This window comes from Musca vetustissima, unplaced genomic scaffold, assembly GCF_032173495.1.
Source record: "Musca vetustissima isolate MV318-11 ecotype Yass unplaced genomic scaffold, APGP_CSIRO_Mvet_v1 utg37593, whole genome shotgun sequence".
Classification (NCBI taxonomy): domain Eukaryota; kingdom Metazoa; phylum Arthropoda; class Insecta; order Diptera; family Muscidae; genus Musca; species Musca vetustissima.
The window spans coordinates 11,516-29,376 of NW_026887874.1; the positions used below are offsets into that span (position 1 = coordinate 11,516).

The 17,861-nt window shown below is 34.5% G+C and overlaps 1 protein-coding gene across 1 annotated transcript; it reads right to left on the reverse strand.

Moving 5' to 3' along the window:
- Positions 1-4,966: 4,966 nt before the first annotated feature.
- Positions 4,967-6,515, reverse strand: LOC133335675 (cytochrome P450 6g1-like; the record flags this gene model as incomplete). The annotated part of the gene is made up of 2 exons (XM_061543985.1): positions 5,265-6,515; positions 4,967-5,206 (listed from the first exon to the last, which is right to left on the reverse strand). Coding segments are annotated over exons 1-2 (1,491 nt in total), but the record flags the coding sequence as incomplete, so codon positions are not given.
- Between the last annotated feature and the right edge of the window lie 11,346 nt (positions 6,516-17,861).

Sequence of the window (17,861 nt, forward strand, 5' to 3'; positions counted from 1 at the left end):
AATCGGACGAAAATATATATGGGAGCTATATCTAAATCTGAACCGATTTTCACGAAACTTAACACACATCATTCTAGACCTAATTTATTACGCTGTGTCAAATTTCGTGCAAATCGAGAGATATATAGGGACTTTGGTGCACCATTTACCAAAAATCGGACAAAAATATATATGGGAGCTATATCAAAATCTGAACCGATTTTCAGGAAACTTAGCACACATCATTCTAGGCTTAGTTCAGTACTTCATGCCAAATTTCGTGCAAATCGAATGATATATATAAGGACTTTGGTGCACCATTTACCAAAAATCGGACGAAAATATATATTGGAGCTATATCTAAATCTGAACCGATTTTCACGAAACTTAGAACACATCATTCTAGACCTAATTCATTACGCTGTGCCGAATTTCGTGCAAATCGAAAAATATATAGCGACTTTGGAACACCATTTACCTTAAATCGGACGAAAATATATATGAGAGCTATATCTAAATCTGCACCGATTTTAACGAAACTTTGCACACATCAGTATAGGCCGAATTTAGTACGCTGTACCAAATTTCGTGCAAATCGGAAATTTTATAAGGACTTTGGTGTACTATTTACCTAAAATCGGACGAAAATATATATGGGAGCCATATCTAAATCTAACCCGATTTTCAGGAAACTTAACACATATCATTCTAGGCTTAACTCACTACGCTGTGCCAAATTTCATACAAATCGAAAGGCTTTGGAGCACTATTTACCTTAAATCGGTAAACATATATATGGGAGTTATATCTAAATCTGAACCGATTTTCTCCAATTTCAATAGGGTTCGTCCTTGGGCCAAATATGTGAACTGTGCCAAATTTCATTCAAATCGGATCATAAATGCGACCTGTACTTTGTTTCCAATTTAACACCAACAGACGGACGGACATACATAAATCGACTTAAAAAGTGATTCTATGCATATTCTCAAAAGGAACCATGTGTCTATCTCGTTTCCTTTTGTTACAAACATATGCACAAAGACATAATACCCTGTACCACAGTGTGGTGAAGGGTATAAAAATCGACACCTCTTATAGGCCTCGAAAAAAATTTTTTTCTTTAAATAAATAAAATATACGCTTCTTATAGCCCTGAAAAATATTAATATTTTATTACAGAACATTTTTCCATATCACTTACAAATTTCCCGCTAAAAATATTTCACATTTGTCACAAATCCGACAGCTATGCACATAGCCTTAAAACAAATGATTTCCGCCATTAACTTGTAACCTGCAGCAACAGCATCAGCTTCCTTTGATAGACATCGTCATCATCAATAATATTTTGTGTGTATTTTTCCATGGAATTTCCCTTGAGCATTGATAAATTAGCTAATATTTTTCATTATCCTTCTTCTGCGAATTCAATAGCCATTATCCTATTTACTATCTCACACACAGACACACCCACAAATCATTTAAAATTTGAACCCTGGGTCGTTGACTGTAATCCATTGTTAAAAAAATAAATGAATATCAAAACAATTTGTAATCATCACCCTCGCCCCTTTCCCTCTATGGTTTTGCTTATCACAAAGTCATATTTCGAACATTTATCTTAACAACTGATGGACAAGTAGCAAAACAACAAACAACAGCAACAGGGAAACATGTTGAGGCATACGATGCGACGATTTGTTGCTTGTCAAAATATGACATTTTTACATCACGTTTATGGTGTCAAAAGGCAAAGAAAGAAATGGTGAGAGGGTGCGGTTCGAGGTAGCGAAGAAGACAGTCAAACACTGATTCTGAGACAATCCCTCAGACTGACAGATAGGCAGAACAACAACAAGAAACAATGGATGGGTGTCATTTTCATAAAAAAGGCTACATTGTCACCAAACGCACATGACGGACTTCGAGATGGACGGACAAGGGAGCTGTGCGTTCATTCAGACACACCATCTCAAAAATAATACAAAAAATGAGACATGAAAACATGAATAATTCTTCAATGATCGAACAATAATATTTTGACAATGGACAAATGAAATGTTTACAAAACTGCCGGTAACAAATAATAAACAAGCGGAATGGTGGCAGGGGTAGCACTCAGCAAGCAGGCTGGCAATATGCGGCTGGCAGAGTCAATGAGTGAGACATTAATAAGGTTTATGTCACAGACTTAGTAGCCGGCAGTATGACATTCTAAACACGCACACATACTTATTGTGATGGGTACTTAAAGTCATGAACTTAGACCCAAGGAGAAGAAAAATACTTACACGAGGAGCATGTGTTCGAAAATAGTTGCAACAAAAGGATTTGGGCATAGGATTATTATTATTATTTTTTTGGGTAAATAAAATATTTTTCATAGACAGATAGAAGAGAGGAAGTTTTTACAAACATTTTTTAGGACTACCAAAAGACGAGGATTTTTGAAAGGATTTTCTAGGTCCCACCCTTGGAGTGAATTAAAAAAATATTTATTTGAGGTCCTACCAAAGGCGAGGATTTTTTAAAAATATATTTTTAAAGGTCCTATATATTCCTATCGTTATATAGTTTCAAACTCCTAACAAATGAGTGGATTTATTTTTTAAATTTCTAAATGCTTTTATTTTTAAAAATAAATATTTTTTTAAGGTACAAGGGCGAGGAGGGAGTGGATTTCAAAAATATTATTTAAATTCCTACAAAAGACGTGTATATTTAATTGTTTTTAATGCCCCACAAAGTGCATGAATTTTAAAAAAAAAAATCAAAGTCCTACCAAAAGGCGTGGATTTTTTTCGAGGCTTAAGAGTCTTTGTTATTTTAGAAATATATTTTTAAGGACTATAAGACCAGTGGATATTATACAAATATTTCTCAATGACTAGAAATAGGTGTGTATTTTCTGAGACCTGTAAGAGTTCCTGTTTGTGAAAAGATCGGCCAGAGAAGACTGACTTTTTAAAAAATATGTGTTTCTCAAAAGGCGTGTTTTTTTAATTTTTTTCAACCCCTGTAAGAGGCGTGGAAAAAAATGTGTTTTTTCAAGACCTGTAGGAGGCGTGGATTTTTTAATTTTTTCTAGACCTGTAAGAACTGTGGATTTTTTAAATTGTTTTTCAATACCTGGCTTTTTTAGATGTATTTTCCCAGATCTTTATGAGGCCTGGATTTTTTATATCCTACACAACAATGTTGTCAGGGTATTATAGCTTTGTGCAGCCCCAAGAGTTTGTAACGCCGCGAAATATTGGTCCTAGACCCACCATTAAGTATACCGATCGTCATATCTCGTCTAGCTGAGTCGATCTAGACCTGTGTGTCCGTCCGTCTGTCCATTATAAACACGATACAGGCCACAGTTATGGACCAATCTTCTTGAAATTTTGCATGTAGGATCGGTTCGGGCCAATGACGACCCCTATTGTTTTTGGTAAAGATCAGTTAATATTTAGGGGATGAAATGGACCTAATAACAAATGTTTGTACTGGTCGCTCTAGATGCTGCAATTATGGTCCGAATAAGCATGTCAGTTTTGATAAAGATCGATTAATATTTAGCGGGTCAAATGGACCCTGACTTTTGTGTGAAAAATGACAAAATTTGTATTCTATAGCGTATACATTTACTCCTGAAGGATGTAGAGCCGAGAAGTTGATAGTATATCCAAGAGGAGTGGTTGACCTTTAAATTGATACCAATTATATTGTCGTATGTACTCGGATGTGGAAGCTACACTTAAATATTTACAGGTGCTTACGTATTCAGATATAATTTAGTAAGCCATTACCACAAATTTTCCACGAGGTTCAAAAAAAGAGATAGACACATAGTTCTTTTTGAGAATATGCATAGAATCATTTTCTGAGTCGATTTATGCATGTCCGTCCATCCGTCCGTCTGTCTGTCAATGTTAAATTGTAAACAAAGTACAGGTCGCAGTTTTGATTCGAATTGGATGAAATTTGGCGCAGCTCATTTATTTGGCCAATGGACTAACCCTATTGAAATTGGGAAAAATTGGTTCATATTTAGATATAGCTCCCATATATATTTTCGCCCGATTTTAGGTAAATAGTGCACCAAAGTCCCTTTATATCCCTCGATTTGCACGAAATTTTGCATAGCGTAATGAATTGAGTCTAGAATGATAAGTGGTGAGTTTCGGAAAAATCGATTCAGATTTCGATATAGCTCCAATATATATTTTCATCCGATTTTATGTAAATGGTGCACCAAGGTCCCTATATAACTTTCGAATTGCACGAAATTTGGCATAACGTAATGAATAGAGTCTAGAATGATGAGTGGTGAGTTTCGGAAAAATCGGTTCAAATTTAGATATAGCTCCCATATATATTTTTCATCCGATTTTATGTTAATGGTGCACCAAGGTCCCTATATAACTTTCGATTTGACCGAAAATTTGCGCAACGTATTGAATAAAGTGTAGAAAGGTGTGTGTTATATTTCATGAAAATCGCTTCGGATTTAGATATAGCACCCATATATATTTTCTTCCGATTTTAGGTAAATGGTGTACCAAAGTCCCTATATATCATTCGATTCGGACGAAATTTGGCATAGCGTAATGAATAGAGTCTAGAATGATAAGTGCTAAATTTCGGGAAAATCAGTTCAGATTTCGATATAGCTCCCATATATATTTTGGTCCGATTTTATGTAAATTGTGCACCAAGGTCCCTATATAACTTTAGATTTGCACGAAATTTGACAGCGTACTGTATCTGGAAAATATGTCAGTGTAATGAAGAGGTGCTGTTGAAATCTAATCGCAATAAAAATCCGCAGAAAGTTCGAGTTCCGTGGTAGTTGTGTAGGCTATCGTATGGTCAGCCCTGTCCGGCTATACTGCCCCGCTCACTGCTTTAAAAATATTTTTTGTACATTATCTTTATCTTTATCAAATATTTCCAAATTTTATTCCTCCTTTACAATTTCTAAATAAATTCCACCTACAACTTGCAGAGTAGTTTGTTTTGCATCGAATTTCGGTTCCAGTTTCGTGCGTTCACAGACACGAACATAATGATTTTTCAAAATATACAAGAGGCCAGCTTTCACTTGCATCATACCCAAACGGGCGCCAATACAATTATGGGGACCATTGCCAAAGGGTAAAAAGACCATGGGATTGATTTGCGATTTATTCTCTGGGGAAAAACGTTCCGGATCAAATTTTTGGGGATTTGGCCAATACTAAAAAAAAAAAATAATAATTTCATAAAACTGGTTATTTCGAAAAATTAGAACCCACCTTAGGATCATAATGCAAAGCATAGGGTGATATTAGCACCGGCATACCTTCGGGTAGTGTAAAATCACAATGGGGTTTTAGGGAAAATGGCTGCTTTCCCGGTGGAGTGGCATATTGTCGATCAATAACCGGTAGCACTGGATATATTCTCAATGTCTCGTTGATAACCATTTCCATGTATGTTAGTTTACCGAAGGCCTCATATGAAATTTCTCCATCACCTTCGGCCAAAGCATCCTTGATTTCTTGCCTCAATTTCGTTTGTAATTCCGGTTGTTTGGCCAATTCCAATAGAGCATTTGATATCGTCGTCGATGAGGTATCAAAACCCCCAACCATAAAGATACCCGCCTGGGCAATTAAACATTCCATGAATTTGTCGATGTTCTGCTCTCCTCTTTCCATAGCATCCTGCTTTAGTTTAACAAAAATGTCAATGACATCATTACGTTTTTCACCTCCCTGGGAGGATTCCCTCTGCTGCACTGCCTGAGTTATTGTGGTTCGCAGAAATTGTTCGGTCTCGGGAAATAGAATCTTTGTACCCAATGGACGAGTTAATTTCGGAGCAAACAATACGACAAGAAAATCTAACGCCCGACGCCATGTAAAATGACTTAAGTAGCGGACTTCTTTGTGGAAATCTTCGGAAGGATTCTGCACGGAATTCGACTGGAAACCAAACACCGTGGTGGCAATCATGTCGGTGGTCAAACGGGCACATAAATCCTTCATTTCGGTTTGGAAAACCGCACCTTGAGATTCCAAGTAGTTCTGCATATTCTCGCCAACTTGTTGTATTAGCGGATACATATATTTCAATTTGCCACTGGTAAAGGTGGAACTCAACTTCGTACGCATTTCCTTCCACAGGGGGTAGTCGGCAAAGAACATCATTTGGGCACCCAATGGATCATGTTCGTAATCCAATTTTACAAAACGATTATGGAAACAATCGAAATCCTTAATCAACACTGATTTGATAATATCCGGATCGCGAATCAGCAAGCAAGGTTTGTACAGGCTATATACCCCAACTACGGGTGCATTGGCAAATTTCACATCATCGTAAATAGTTTTCAAATGAAAACCGAAATTAGTTTTGAACGATAGAAAATCCAAGAGATTACCACTAAAAATACGACCCGGTACACTGGGGACATTTTTAACGCGTGTCCAATATGAGAAATTTCGATGATATAAGAAAATCAAGATCGTCAGAATTATTATTAAAAATCCGGTAATAAACATTGCGCCTTCGTTTCTTGAAACAAACTAAGCAATTATCAACGATGTACTATCGTTTTATGAACCAGATGCTGACTAGACATTTTTGGGGGGTCACACTTCAATTCCGTCTTATCAGCAAATTAAAGCAATAAACACGGAATGTTGTCGCAAAGATTAGACACCAAACCATGAACAAACAAAACATGATGTTAAATAGACCCCCAACATTCCTGATTTCAAATTAGTTGAAGGTTCAAAGTTGGGCAACTATATAGGGAACCCAATAGCATCTGGAGAGAGAGAATGTCAGAAGACTTTGGTGCACCATTTACATTAAATCGGAGGAAAATATATATGAGAGCTATATCTAAATCTAAATAATTACGCTATGCCAAATTTCGTGCAAATCGAAATATATATAGGGACTTTGATACACCATTTACATTAAATCGGACGAAAATATATATGGGAACTATATCTAAATCTGGACCGAGTTTTAGGAAACTTGACACACATCAGTCTAGACCTAATTAATTACGCTATGCCAAATTTCGTGCAAATCGAAAGATATATAGGGACTTTGGTAAATCACTTACATTAAATCGGACGAAAATATGTATGGGAGCTATATCTAAATCTGAACCTTGAAACCTCGATTCTGGACCTAGTTCAGTACTCTATGTCAAATTTCGTGCAAATCGAAAGATATATAGGGACTTTGGTGCCCCATTTACCTGAAATCGGACGAACATATATATGGGAGCTATATCTAAATCTGAACCGATTTTCCCAATTTCAATAGGGTTCGCCCTTGGGCCAAATAAGGGACTTGCGCCAAATTTCATCCAAATCGAATCATAAATGCGACCTGTACTTTGTTTACAATTTTACATCCACAGACGGACGTGCATAAATGGACATGGTGATTCTATGCATATTCTAAAAAGGAACCATGTATCTATCTCGTTTCCTTTTGCCTGTTACAAACATATGCACAAATACATAATACCCTGTACCACAGTGTGGTGAAGGGTATAAAAACCACGCCTGCCCTAGGTTTAGAACAGGCTTTGAAAAATATTCTTTAAAAAATCCACACCTGCCCTAGGTTTAGAAAGGACTTTGAAGAATATTCTTAAAAAACCAAGCCTGCCCTAGGTTTAGAAAAGGCTTTGAAAAATATTCTTTAACATATCCATAGCCTGTTCTAGGCTTAGAAAAGGCCTTGAAATAATATTCTTAAAAAATCTACGCCTGTTCTGGGTCTTAAAATAATATTCTTTAAAAAATCTACGCCTGTTCAAGGCCTTGAAGTAATATTCTTTAACATATCTACGCCTGTTCTAGGCCTTGAAATAATATTCTTTAAAAAATCCACACCTCTGGTATACCTTAAAAATAGTTTTAAAAAATAATCCCTCGGCCACCCTAATATTCATCTTTAACTCTGTGTCTGACATCGAAATATGTCACATAAAACACATTGTATTCCACAGCCACAATAACAACAACAACAACAAAAACTAATTTAAATATGTTTAAGTATTTCCGTTTTATTTACCTAGTCTCGGCTAGACACAATACACAACAACAATGCTCCCATATGAATGAGAAGAACAAGACGAAGAAACTCTTTTTTTATAAGAATTTGTGTGTGCTCTTTCTCTGTGGGAGAACATTTCTCACAATTGGAGTGAGAATACATTACGAGAGTTGGAGATTGATTGATTTTTTTCCGACTCTCTGTTTACCTTTGTGGATGATGGTGGCGGTGCGGCTGCTGCTCCACTAATAATCTCTGAATGTAACAACACAACACGATTGTTGTCTAGTTGTCTGTCGGTTCAGGTCGTTTGGTCGATCGGTCTTTCAATCTTGTTCGCCTTTTCTCCATGTGCATGCATGCCTACACACAAAAACAACAACTGAAATACTTTTTTTGTGTGTGTTACTGTTGTTGTTGTTAGTTGCTATGTGTTTTCGTTGTCTTCCTTCTTTGGTTGTGTTATTTGTTATTATTTTTATTTCGGTTGTTTCTTGTTGCTGATTTCGTGCATTCTGATCGTTTAATACCAACTCAACGCTGTAACTTAACACAACGTGCGGCTGTTGGTCTGTCTCACTTGTTGGTCGTTCTTCGTTCGTTCGTTTGTTCGATCGTTCGCTCGCCGTGTCTTAATGAAATTTACGCAAATTGTTTTGTAACGAAGAACACTTCGTGTGCGGTTAAAAGATGATCATCGTGCGTATTTTTCTTTGATCGTTTTTACGTTACGTTACATTAATCGTTGTTATGTGGTTGTGAAGAGTGTTGATGATTATTATTATTGTTGGTGTAGTTGTTATTTTATAGTTGTTAATGCAATTTGTTGTTTTGCGTTTTTGGCATCATCGTCATCAACATCATCGACTTTCAAATGTGTGTGCGTGGGTATTCCTTTGACCCGTTCATTTACTGGTTGGCGTCGACTGATGATGCGTGCCGAGTGGAGTTTTTGCGATTAGTATAAACAAAGTTTATCATGATACCAGATGAAAGCTGAACCGGTGTCTTACGAATGTAAATGGATTGTAAAGTGCCGGTCTATGACAATAATAATAAAAAAATAATCGTGGTTAGAGTGGAAGAGAGAGAAAGAGTGTCAGTGTGTGTTGTGTTTTTAAAGAGGAAAAGCCATAGAGAAAGGAGCTGTGTGGGCTTTACTTGAACCAAACAGCCAACCAACTTTGATACAAAAATGCGCGGGCGTTATGCGTTTAATTTACGTCTCGCGTGTCACTTATTATGTCGCGTCGTAAAAAATACTCAACTAAGGAAATAATCACCAGTTACAATAACAACATCGAAAACAGTGTTATGGATAATTTTCTTCAGTGAATACTTTTTTTTGTAAAAACACAAAATCGTTGAAAAAATTAAATAAATCAGTTTTTAATGTTTGAGAAAAAATCAATTAAAATAAATAACCGGTGTTAAGAAAAAAAACAACAACACCTAACTAATTAGTGCAAAAACCCGTAGAGTGAAGAAGAAAAAAAATCACTTTAATGTGCAAACAAACCTAATTGATTTGTATAAGCTTGTTTGTTATATATTATAAATTAATTGCTTGTTTAAATAAATAATGTGTCTTATTTGTTATTGAATTTAAATATGTACGCAAAGTGAAATCTAATCTAATGAATTTAAATTGATTTTTTGTGTATAATTAAAGTGATATTAAGCAAATGTGTCAATCAAAATGTATGTGAATAAATACTAGTAAATAAAAAAAATAGAAGTTTTGAAAATAAGTGTTGAAAATAATCTTGGATTTGTAGTTAATATTTGTTAATACCCAACGACAGGATTTCAGTGAACAGATGTGAGCGAGAATCTTAAACATTTACACTGGACATCAAGAGGTAAACCCAGCCAATGTTCCTTTAAAATTAAAAAAAGTTTGGGATACAATACCAAAAATTAAGTATTAAATGTCCTGGTTGTGTGTAACTTAGCATTCTTGTGTTTGGGAGATGAAAAAATACTTGCATAACATTTTCAATATAGCGTCAATTTTTCGCCTTATTTTCCGTATTTTTCAGGCCTTTGTCGCATTCTCCCACCGAAAAGGTTGTAAATTAAAGGTTCTTAAGAAAAATTTGAAATATAGGTCTATGTTTTGAAATGGTCACCATATAATGGTGGATATCAATTTTAGATGCATAGTTTAAATTTGCACGTCATGGTGAACACCCCCTTTTATTTTTTGCAAACTTTTCAAATGGTCTATAGAAATTGCTTTTATTAATTTAGATATCTTTCGATATGAGCAACATGATCGAAGTTACAATGAAAAGGAAAGACAGAGAGATAATACATTCCCACCATTATGCGACGCAGCAAATTCGGTTGAAAAAGGTGCTCAAGAACCCCAAAATACCGAAAATTGGGGGTACCCTTATATGGGGGCTATCCGAAAAAATGGACCTATATTCAAAAATTTTGTGGAGAAATTTGGTACCTATTAATAACTCAAGATACTCAATTACAGCTAATTCAGCGGAAAAATACGACCAAAACCCCCAAAATACTGAAAATTAGGAGGTACCATTATATGGGGCCTACCAGAAAATATTGACCTATACTTATAATTTTTTGTGGAGACATTTAGTATTCAATAAGAACCCAATGCACCAAATTTCAGCGAATTCGGCTAAAAAACGCGCTCAAGAACCCCAAAATACCGAAAATTGGGGGGTACCCTTATGTGGGAGCTATGCCTAAACGTGGACCGATATATCCCATCTTCGAACTTGACCTGCCTGCAGACAAAAGACAACCCTATGTAAAATTTCAGCACCTTATCTCAATTCCTACAGAAGATAGCGTGATTACAACAGACGGACGGATGGACTGACATGGCTTGATCGTCTTAGAATTTTACCCTGATCAAGAATATATATATATATACTTTATAGGGTCGGAAATGAATATTTATTTATTTCTTTCAAAAATGCAATTTGAAGCCTCAAAGGCCGATTTTAGATAAATTGCAAACCATACTACAAACTTCGAAGAGTTACAAACGGAGTGACAAAATTAATATACCCTCCATACTATGGTGGAGGGTATAAAAAATATATTCTTGGTCCTTACAAAAATATATTTCATTTAAAAATCTGTAAAAAGGTCAGTTCTATAAAAATATACCTGGCCTTTTTTAAAGAAATTCCAAGCCTTGTGTTGGTCCTTTAAATAATATGCTTGGTCCTTTGGAAAAATATTCTTTAAAAATCGAAGCCTTGTGTTGGTCTTTTGATATTCTTTCTTTTGAAAATGTATTCTCCTTTGAAAATATATTCCTTAAAACACGTCATTTAATAATTTCTTAAAAACATTTTCTAAAAAATCCTCGACATGTAATTTTTCTTTAAAAAATTTTACTTAAAAATCCCCATCCTTTGAAAAAAATCAAATTTATTGGTTATATCGGAAATTTCCAATTTCTTTAAAAGAGTGAAATATTAAAAAACACACACAACCACACTGCAATCAATTTCAAAATTATCGTTTTGCAATTGTGTGTTTATTTACAACATCAATAAATAATTACTGTTGGTGGTTCTGATGCCATTGCTGTAGTTGTTGTTGTTTTTGCTGCTGTTTGCCAACTGATTAATGCGGTGCATTCAGCTGATAAATTGATGGGCAAAAATCGAAAGGAAACCGCAACGAATGTTTGGATAAACTTCGGTTTGGAAAAGGACGAGAGAGGGGAGGGCTGTGAAGAGCAGACGACAATTTACAAAATAAACCGGAAGTAAATATTTACCTTATGCACAAATGTTTGCAAATACCAAATGAGATAGTAAATGTGGTTCACGCACACACAAACGCACAAACTGTGATATACTTAGTTCTGTAGTGTTGTATTATATAAATAAAGAAGTGTAAATTAATTGGAAAAACTTATTTTTTTTGCACAATGATGATTGATGCCACAATTTCCAATGAAATTCGTAATGATATTTGTGTGTGCGTGCGTGTATGCCCAAATCAGCAAATAAATTGTAAATATTTAAATAACACACATTACAGATACATTTGCAATCTCACCACATATTGGCTTTCTAATATTTACACTGCCAAACCACCAGCAGCAGTCAGCAGACTGCAACACCTACAAATAAAATTGAATACAGAACAAAAACGATTAAATTTGAAAATCATTTTGAGTTCGCATATTTGTTTTATTTTTAATTACTGGTATGTGTATATGCATAATTTAATAATAAAACCAGTAAGGAAAGTTGTAAAGTCGTACGGGGCCGACTATATGATACCCTTCACCACTATGAGTATGTTAAACAGAACTTTTAACATGAAATTGGATGAACTAAAATATGTGATATGTATCTAAATGTGAATCGACTTGGATCAATCCATAACCATGTCATTCGTTTGTTACAATGGACAAAAGTATGTAAATCGACTTCAAACAAATATCAAGAGGACATCCGTTGGGTTATGTCTGTACTTAGGGGACTTTGGTACACTATTTACCTAAAATCGGACGAAAATATATCACTCTAGGCTCAATTCAGTACGTTGGCCAAATTTCGTGCAAATCGAATGATATATAGCGACTTTGGTCCACCATTTACATTAAATCGGACGAACATATATATGTGAGCTATATATAAATCTGGACCGATTTTTACGAAACTTGGCAGGCATCACTCCAGGTTCAATTCAGTACGTTGTGCCAAATTTCGTGGAAATCGAAAGACATATAGGGACTTTGGTCTCCCATTTACCTAAAATCGGACGAAAATATATATGGGACCTATATCTAAATTTGAACGGATTTTTACGAAATTTAACAAACATCATTCTAGACTTAATTCAGTACGCTATGCCAAATTCCGTGCAAATCGAAGCATATTTAGGGACTTTGGTGCACCATTTACATAAAATCGGACGAAAATATATATGGAGCTTTATCTAAATCTGATCCGATTTTCACCAAAGTCAGCACACATCATTCTGCACTTAATACAGAAAGCTCTGCCAAATTTCGTGCATATCGAATGATATATAGCGACTTTGGTCCACCATTTACATTAAATCGGACGAACATATATATGTGAGCTATATATAAATCTGGACCGATTTTTACGAAACTTGGCAGACATCATTCTAGGCTCAATTCAGTACGGTGTGCCAAATTTCGTGCAAATCGAATGATATATAGCGACTTTGGTCCACCATTTACATTAAATCGAACGAAAATATATATGGGAGCTATATCTAAATCTGAACCGAATTTTACGAAACTTGGCAGGCATCACCCCAGGTTCAATTCTGTATGCCATGTCAAATTTCGTGCAAATCGAAAGATATATATACTTTAGTGCACTATTTACTGGAAATCGGACGAATCTATATATTGGAGCTATATCTAAATCTGGACTGATTTTTACGAAACTTAGCACACATCACACTAGGCTCAATTCAGTACGATATGCCAAAATTCCTTCAAATCGAAATATATATATAGGGACTTTGGTGCATCATTTACATTAAATCGGACGAAAATATATATGACATCTATATCTAAATCTGAACCGATTTTTCCCAATTTCAATAGGGTTCCTTAATATAGGGTCCTTAGGCCAAATAAATGAGCTGTACCAAATTTCATCCAATTCGGATTATTAAAGAATATTTTCAGGGTCTACAAAAGGCCTCGAGTTATTAAAGAATATTCTTTCAGGGTTTACAAAAGGCCTCGATTTATTAGAGAATATTTTTTCAGGGTCTACAGAAAGTGTGGATTTATAAATTTCGTTTTAAGACCCTTCACAAGGTATAATAATTTTTCAATGCATGGATTTTGAAAAAATATTTTTTCAATGCATGGATTTTGAAATTATATTTTTTCGGTGACTATTAAAGACGTGAGTTTTTGAGGGACCTTTCCAAAGACGTGGGCCTATCTAAAGGTTTGCATTTTGAGTCTCTCCAATCGCGTCGAATTATTAAAAATATTTTTCAGCGCCTATCCCATGGCGTTTATTTATTAAAAATTCAGGGTTTATTTTTAATTTTGAAATTCTTTCTAATTTTCCCACACTTGTTTGCAGATTTCAAAAATAAAATTTTGATTTTAATAAAATTACCTAATGTCTAATATTAAAATATGCATTAGAATAATGTGGGGATAATCAGCAAAAATAAAATTTCCAATTTATGCAGACACCAGACTGGCATACACAAATCAAAGCAACGGACGGCATTCCACCGAATATTTGAAAAGAATAACAAACTGGTTTCCAATTTGAAAATCATTAATTTTCTAAAATCAAATAAATAAATTATTGCTAATTTTTAATTCAGCTCAAAAAACAACACCACACCTCACATCACATCACCACTAATCACTGATAATACTCTCGATAGATGAGACTCATTATTTATTTATGAAAAACGAAACAAAACAAAACACACACAAAATCGGCAAAACTAATCATGTAAATAATGCTATTTTGCCGCATTAGCAGATAATATCATAAACCATTTAATTTATTACCAATCTCATTAATATTGACCGAAATCAAATTATCAAAAAATATCGAAACAAAAAATTATAACTAAATTAGCATTCCAAAATAGCAAACGAACTTCCGAATTGGAAATAGTTCAATTAATAAATTTCGTCTAACGGAAGAGGGGGGATGGCAAATCGACCGCACACACCACTCACTGATTGATATACCAAAATCGGAACATACCAATTTGCTGAAGAAATTCATTTCAATACCAAAAATCGAAGGAATTTAAATGCAAATGCCAGCTTGTCACCAAACTACAATAACAACAACAATAGCACTAACATTTTGAAAATTTTGCTAGACCAAATTAGTGGCATGGAGGTAATAAAACTAGCGCAGTGTTTCGATAATTCATACAGCACCGGCCAAAAATATTGTGACGGTTTTGTTTAAAGGCAAATTTTTCAGGTTTAAAAAAAGGATTAGAAAAGCAGCCATGAATTCTTTAAAGAATATTTTTTCAGGACCCACAGAAGAATATTTTTAGAGCCTAACCAAAGGTGTGGATTTATTAAAGAATATTTTTAAAGGGCCAACTGAGGCGTGGATTTATTAAATAATATTTTTAAAGGGCCAACTGAGGCGTGGATTTATTAAAGAATATTTTTAGGGCCAACTGAGGCGTGGATTTATTAAAGAATATTTTTCAAGGGCCAACTGAGGCGTGGATTTATTAAAGAATATTTTTCTAGGGCCAACTGAGGCGTGGATTTATTAAAGAATATTTTTCTAGGGCCAACTGAGGCGTGGATTTATTAAAGAATATTTTTAAAGGGCCAACTGAGGCGTGGATTTATTAAAGAATATTTTTAAAGGGCCAACTGAGGCGTGGATTTATTAAAGAATATTTTTAAAGGGCCAACTGAGGATTTATTAAAGAATATTTTTAAAGGGCCAACTGAGGCGTGGATTTATTAAATAATATTTTTCAAGGGCCAAGGGCCAACTGAGGCGTGGATTTATTAAAGAATATTTTTCAAGGGCCAACTGAGGCGTGGATATATTAAAGAATATTTTTAAAGCCTATCCTAAGGCGAGGATTTTTTTAAGGATTATTTTTAAAGCCTATCCTAAGGCGAGGATTTATTAAAGAATATTTTTAAAGCCTATCCCAAGGCGAGGATTTATTAAAAAATAGTTTTTAGAGTCTATCCAAAGGCGTGGATTTATTAAAGAATATTTTTAGAGCCTATCCAAAGGCGTGGATTTATTAAAGAATATTTTTAGAGCCTATCCAAAGGCGTGGATTTATTAAAGAATATTTTTAAAGGGCCAACTAAGGCGTGGATTTATTAAAGAATATTTTTAAAGGGCCAACTGAGGCGTGGATTTATTAAAAAATATTTTTAAAAGGGCCAACTGAGGCGTGGATTTATTAAAGAATATTTTTAAAGGGCCAACTGAGGCGTGGATTTATTAAATAATATTTTTAAAGGCCAACTGAGGCGTGGATTTATTAAATAATATTTTTAAAGGGCCAACTGAGGCGTGGATTTATTAAAGAATATTTTTAGGGCCAACTGAGGCGTGGATTTATTAAAGAATATTTTTATAGGGCCAACTGAGGCGTGGATTTATTAAAGAATATTTTTATAGGGCCAACTGAGGCGTGGATTTATTAAAGAATATTTTTAAAGGGCCAACTGAGGCGTGGATTTATTAAAGAATATTTTTAAAGGGCCAACTGAGGCGTGGATTTATTAAAGAATATTTTTAAAGGGCCAACTGAGGCGTGGATTTATTAAAGAATATTTTTAAAGGGCCAACTGAGGCGTGGATTTATTAAAGAATATTTTTAAAGGGCCAACTGAGGCGTGGATTTATTAAAGAATATTTTTAAAGGGCCAACTGAGGCGTGGATTTATTAAAGAATATTTTTAGGGCCAACTGAGGCGTGGATTTATTAAAGAATATTTTTAAAGGGCCAACTGAGGCGTGGATTTATTAAAGAATATTTTTAGGGCCAACTGAGGCGTGGATTTATTAAAGAATATTTTTAAAGGGCCAACTGAGGCGTGGATTTATTAAAGAATATTTTTAAAGGGCCAACTGAGGCGTGGATTTATTAAAGAATATTTTTAGGGCCAACTGAGGCGTGGATTTATTAAAGAATATTTTTAGAGCCTATCTAAAGGCGTGGATTTATTAAAGAATATTTTTAGAGCCTATCTAAAGGCGTGGATTTATTAAAGAATATTTTTAGAGCCTATCTAAAGGCGTGGATTTATTAAAGAATATTTTTAGAGCCTATCTAAAGGCGTGGATTTATTAAAGAATATTTTTAAAGGGCCAACTGAGGCGTGGATTTATTAAAGAATATTTTTAAAGGGCCAACTGAGGCGTGGATTTATTAAAGAATATTTTTAAAGGGCCAACTGAGGCGTGGATTTATTAAAGAATATTTTTAAAGGGCCAACTGAGGCGTGGATTTATTAAAGAATATTTTTAAAGGGCCAACTGAGGCGTGGATTTATTAAAGAATATTTTTAAAGGGCCAACTGAGGCGTGGATTTATTAAAGAATATTTTTAAAGGGCCAACTGAGGCGTGGATTTATTAAAGAATATTTTTAAAGGGCCAACTGAGGCGTGGATTTATTAAAGAATATTTTTAGGGCCAACTGAGGCGTGGATTTATTAAAGAATATTTTTAAAGGGCCAACTGAGGCGTGGATTTATTAAAGAATATTTTTAAAGGGCCAACTGAGGCGTGGATTTATTAAAGAATATTTTTAAAGGGCCAACTGAGGCGTGGATTTATTAAAGAATATTTTTAAAGGGCCAACTGAGGCGTGGATTTATTAAAGAATATTTTTAAAGGGCCAACTGAGGCGTGGATTTATTAAAGAATATTTTTAAAGGGCCAACTGAGGCGTGGATTTATTAAAGAATATTTTTAATTTGTTAAATAATATTTTTTAGGGTTACAGAAGAGGCTTTGGGTTTATTAAAGAATACTTTTTAAAGCCTATCCTAAGGGGTGGATTTAGGCGATATTTTTAGAGCCTATCCAAAAGCGTGACTTTATTAAAGAATACTTTTCGGGGTCCATCCAAAGGGCTTTATTTATTAAAGAATATTTTTTGGGGTCCATCCAAATGGCTTAATTTATTAATGAATACTTTTTGATGTCCATCCAAAGGGCTGAATTTAGTAAAGAATATTTTTTGTCCTAAAGAATATTTTTAGAGCCTATCCTAAAGAATATTTTTTAGAGCCTATCTAAGGCATGGATTTATTAAAGAATGGATTCATTAAAGAATATTTTTCAA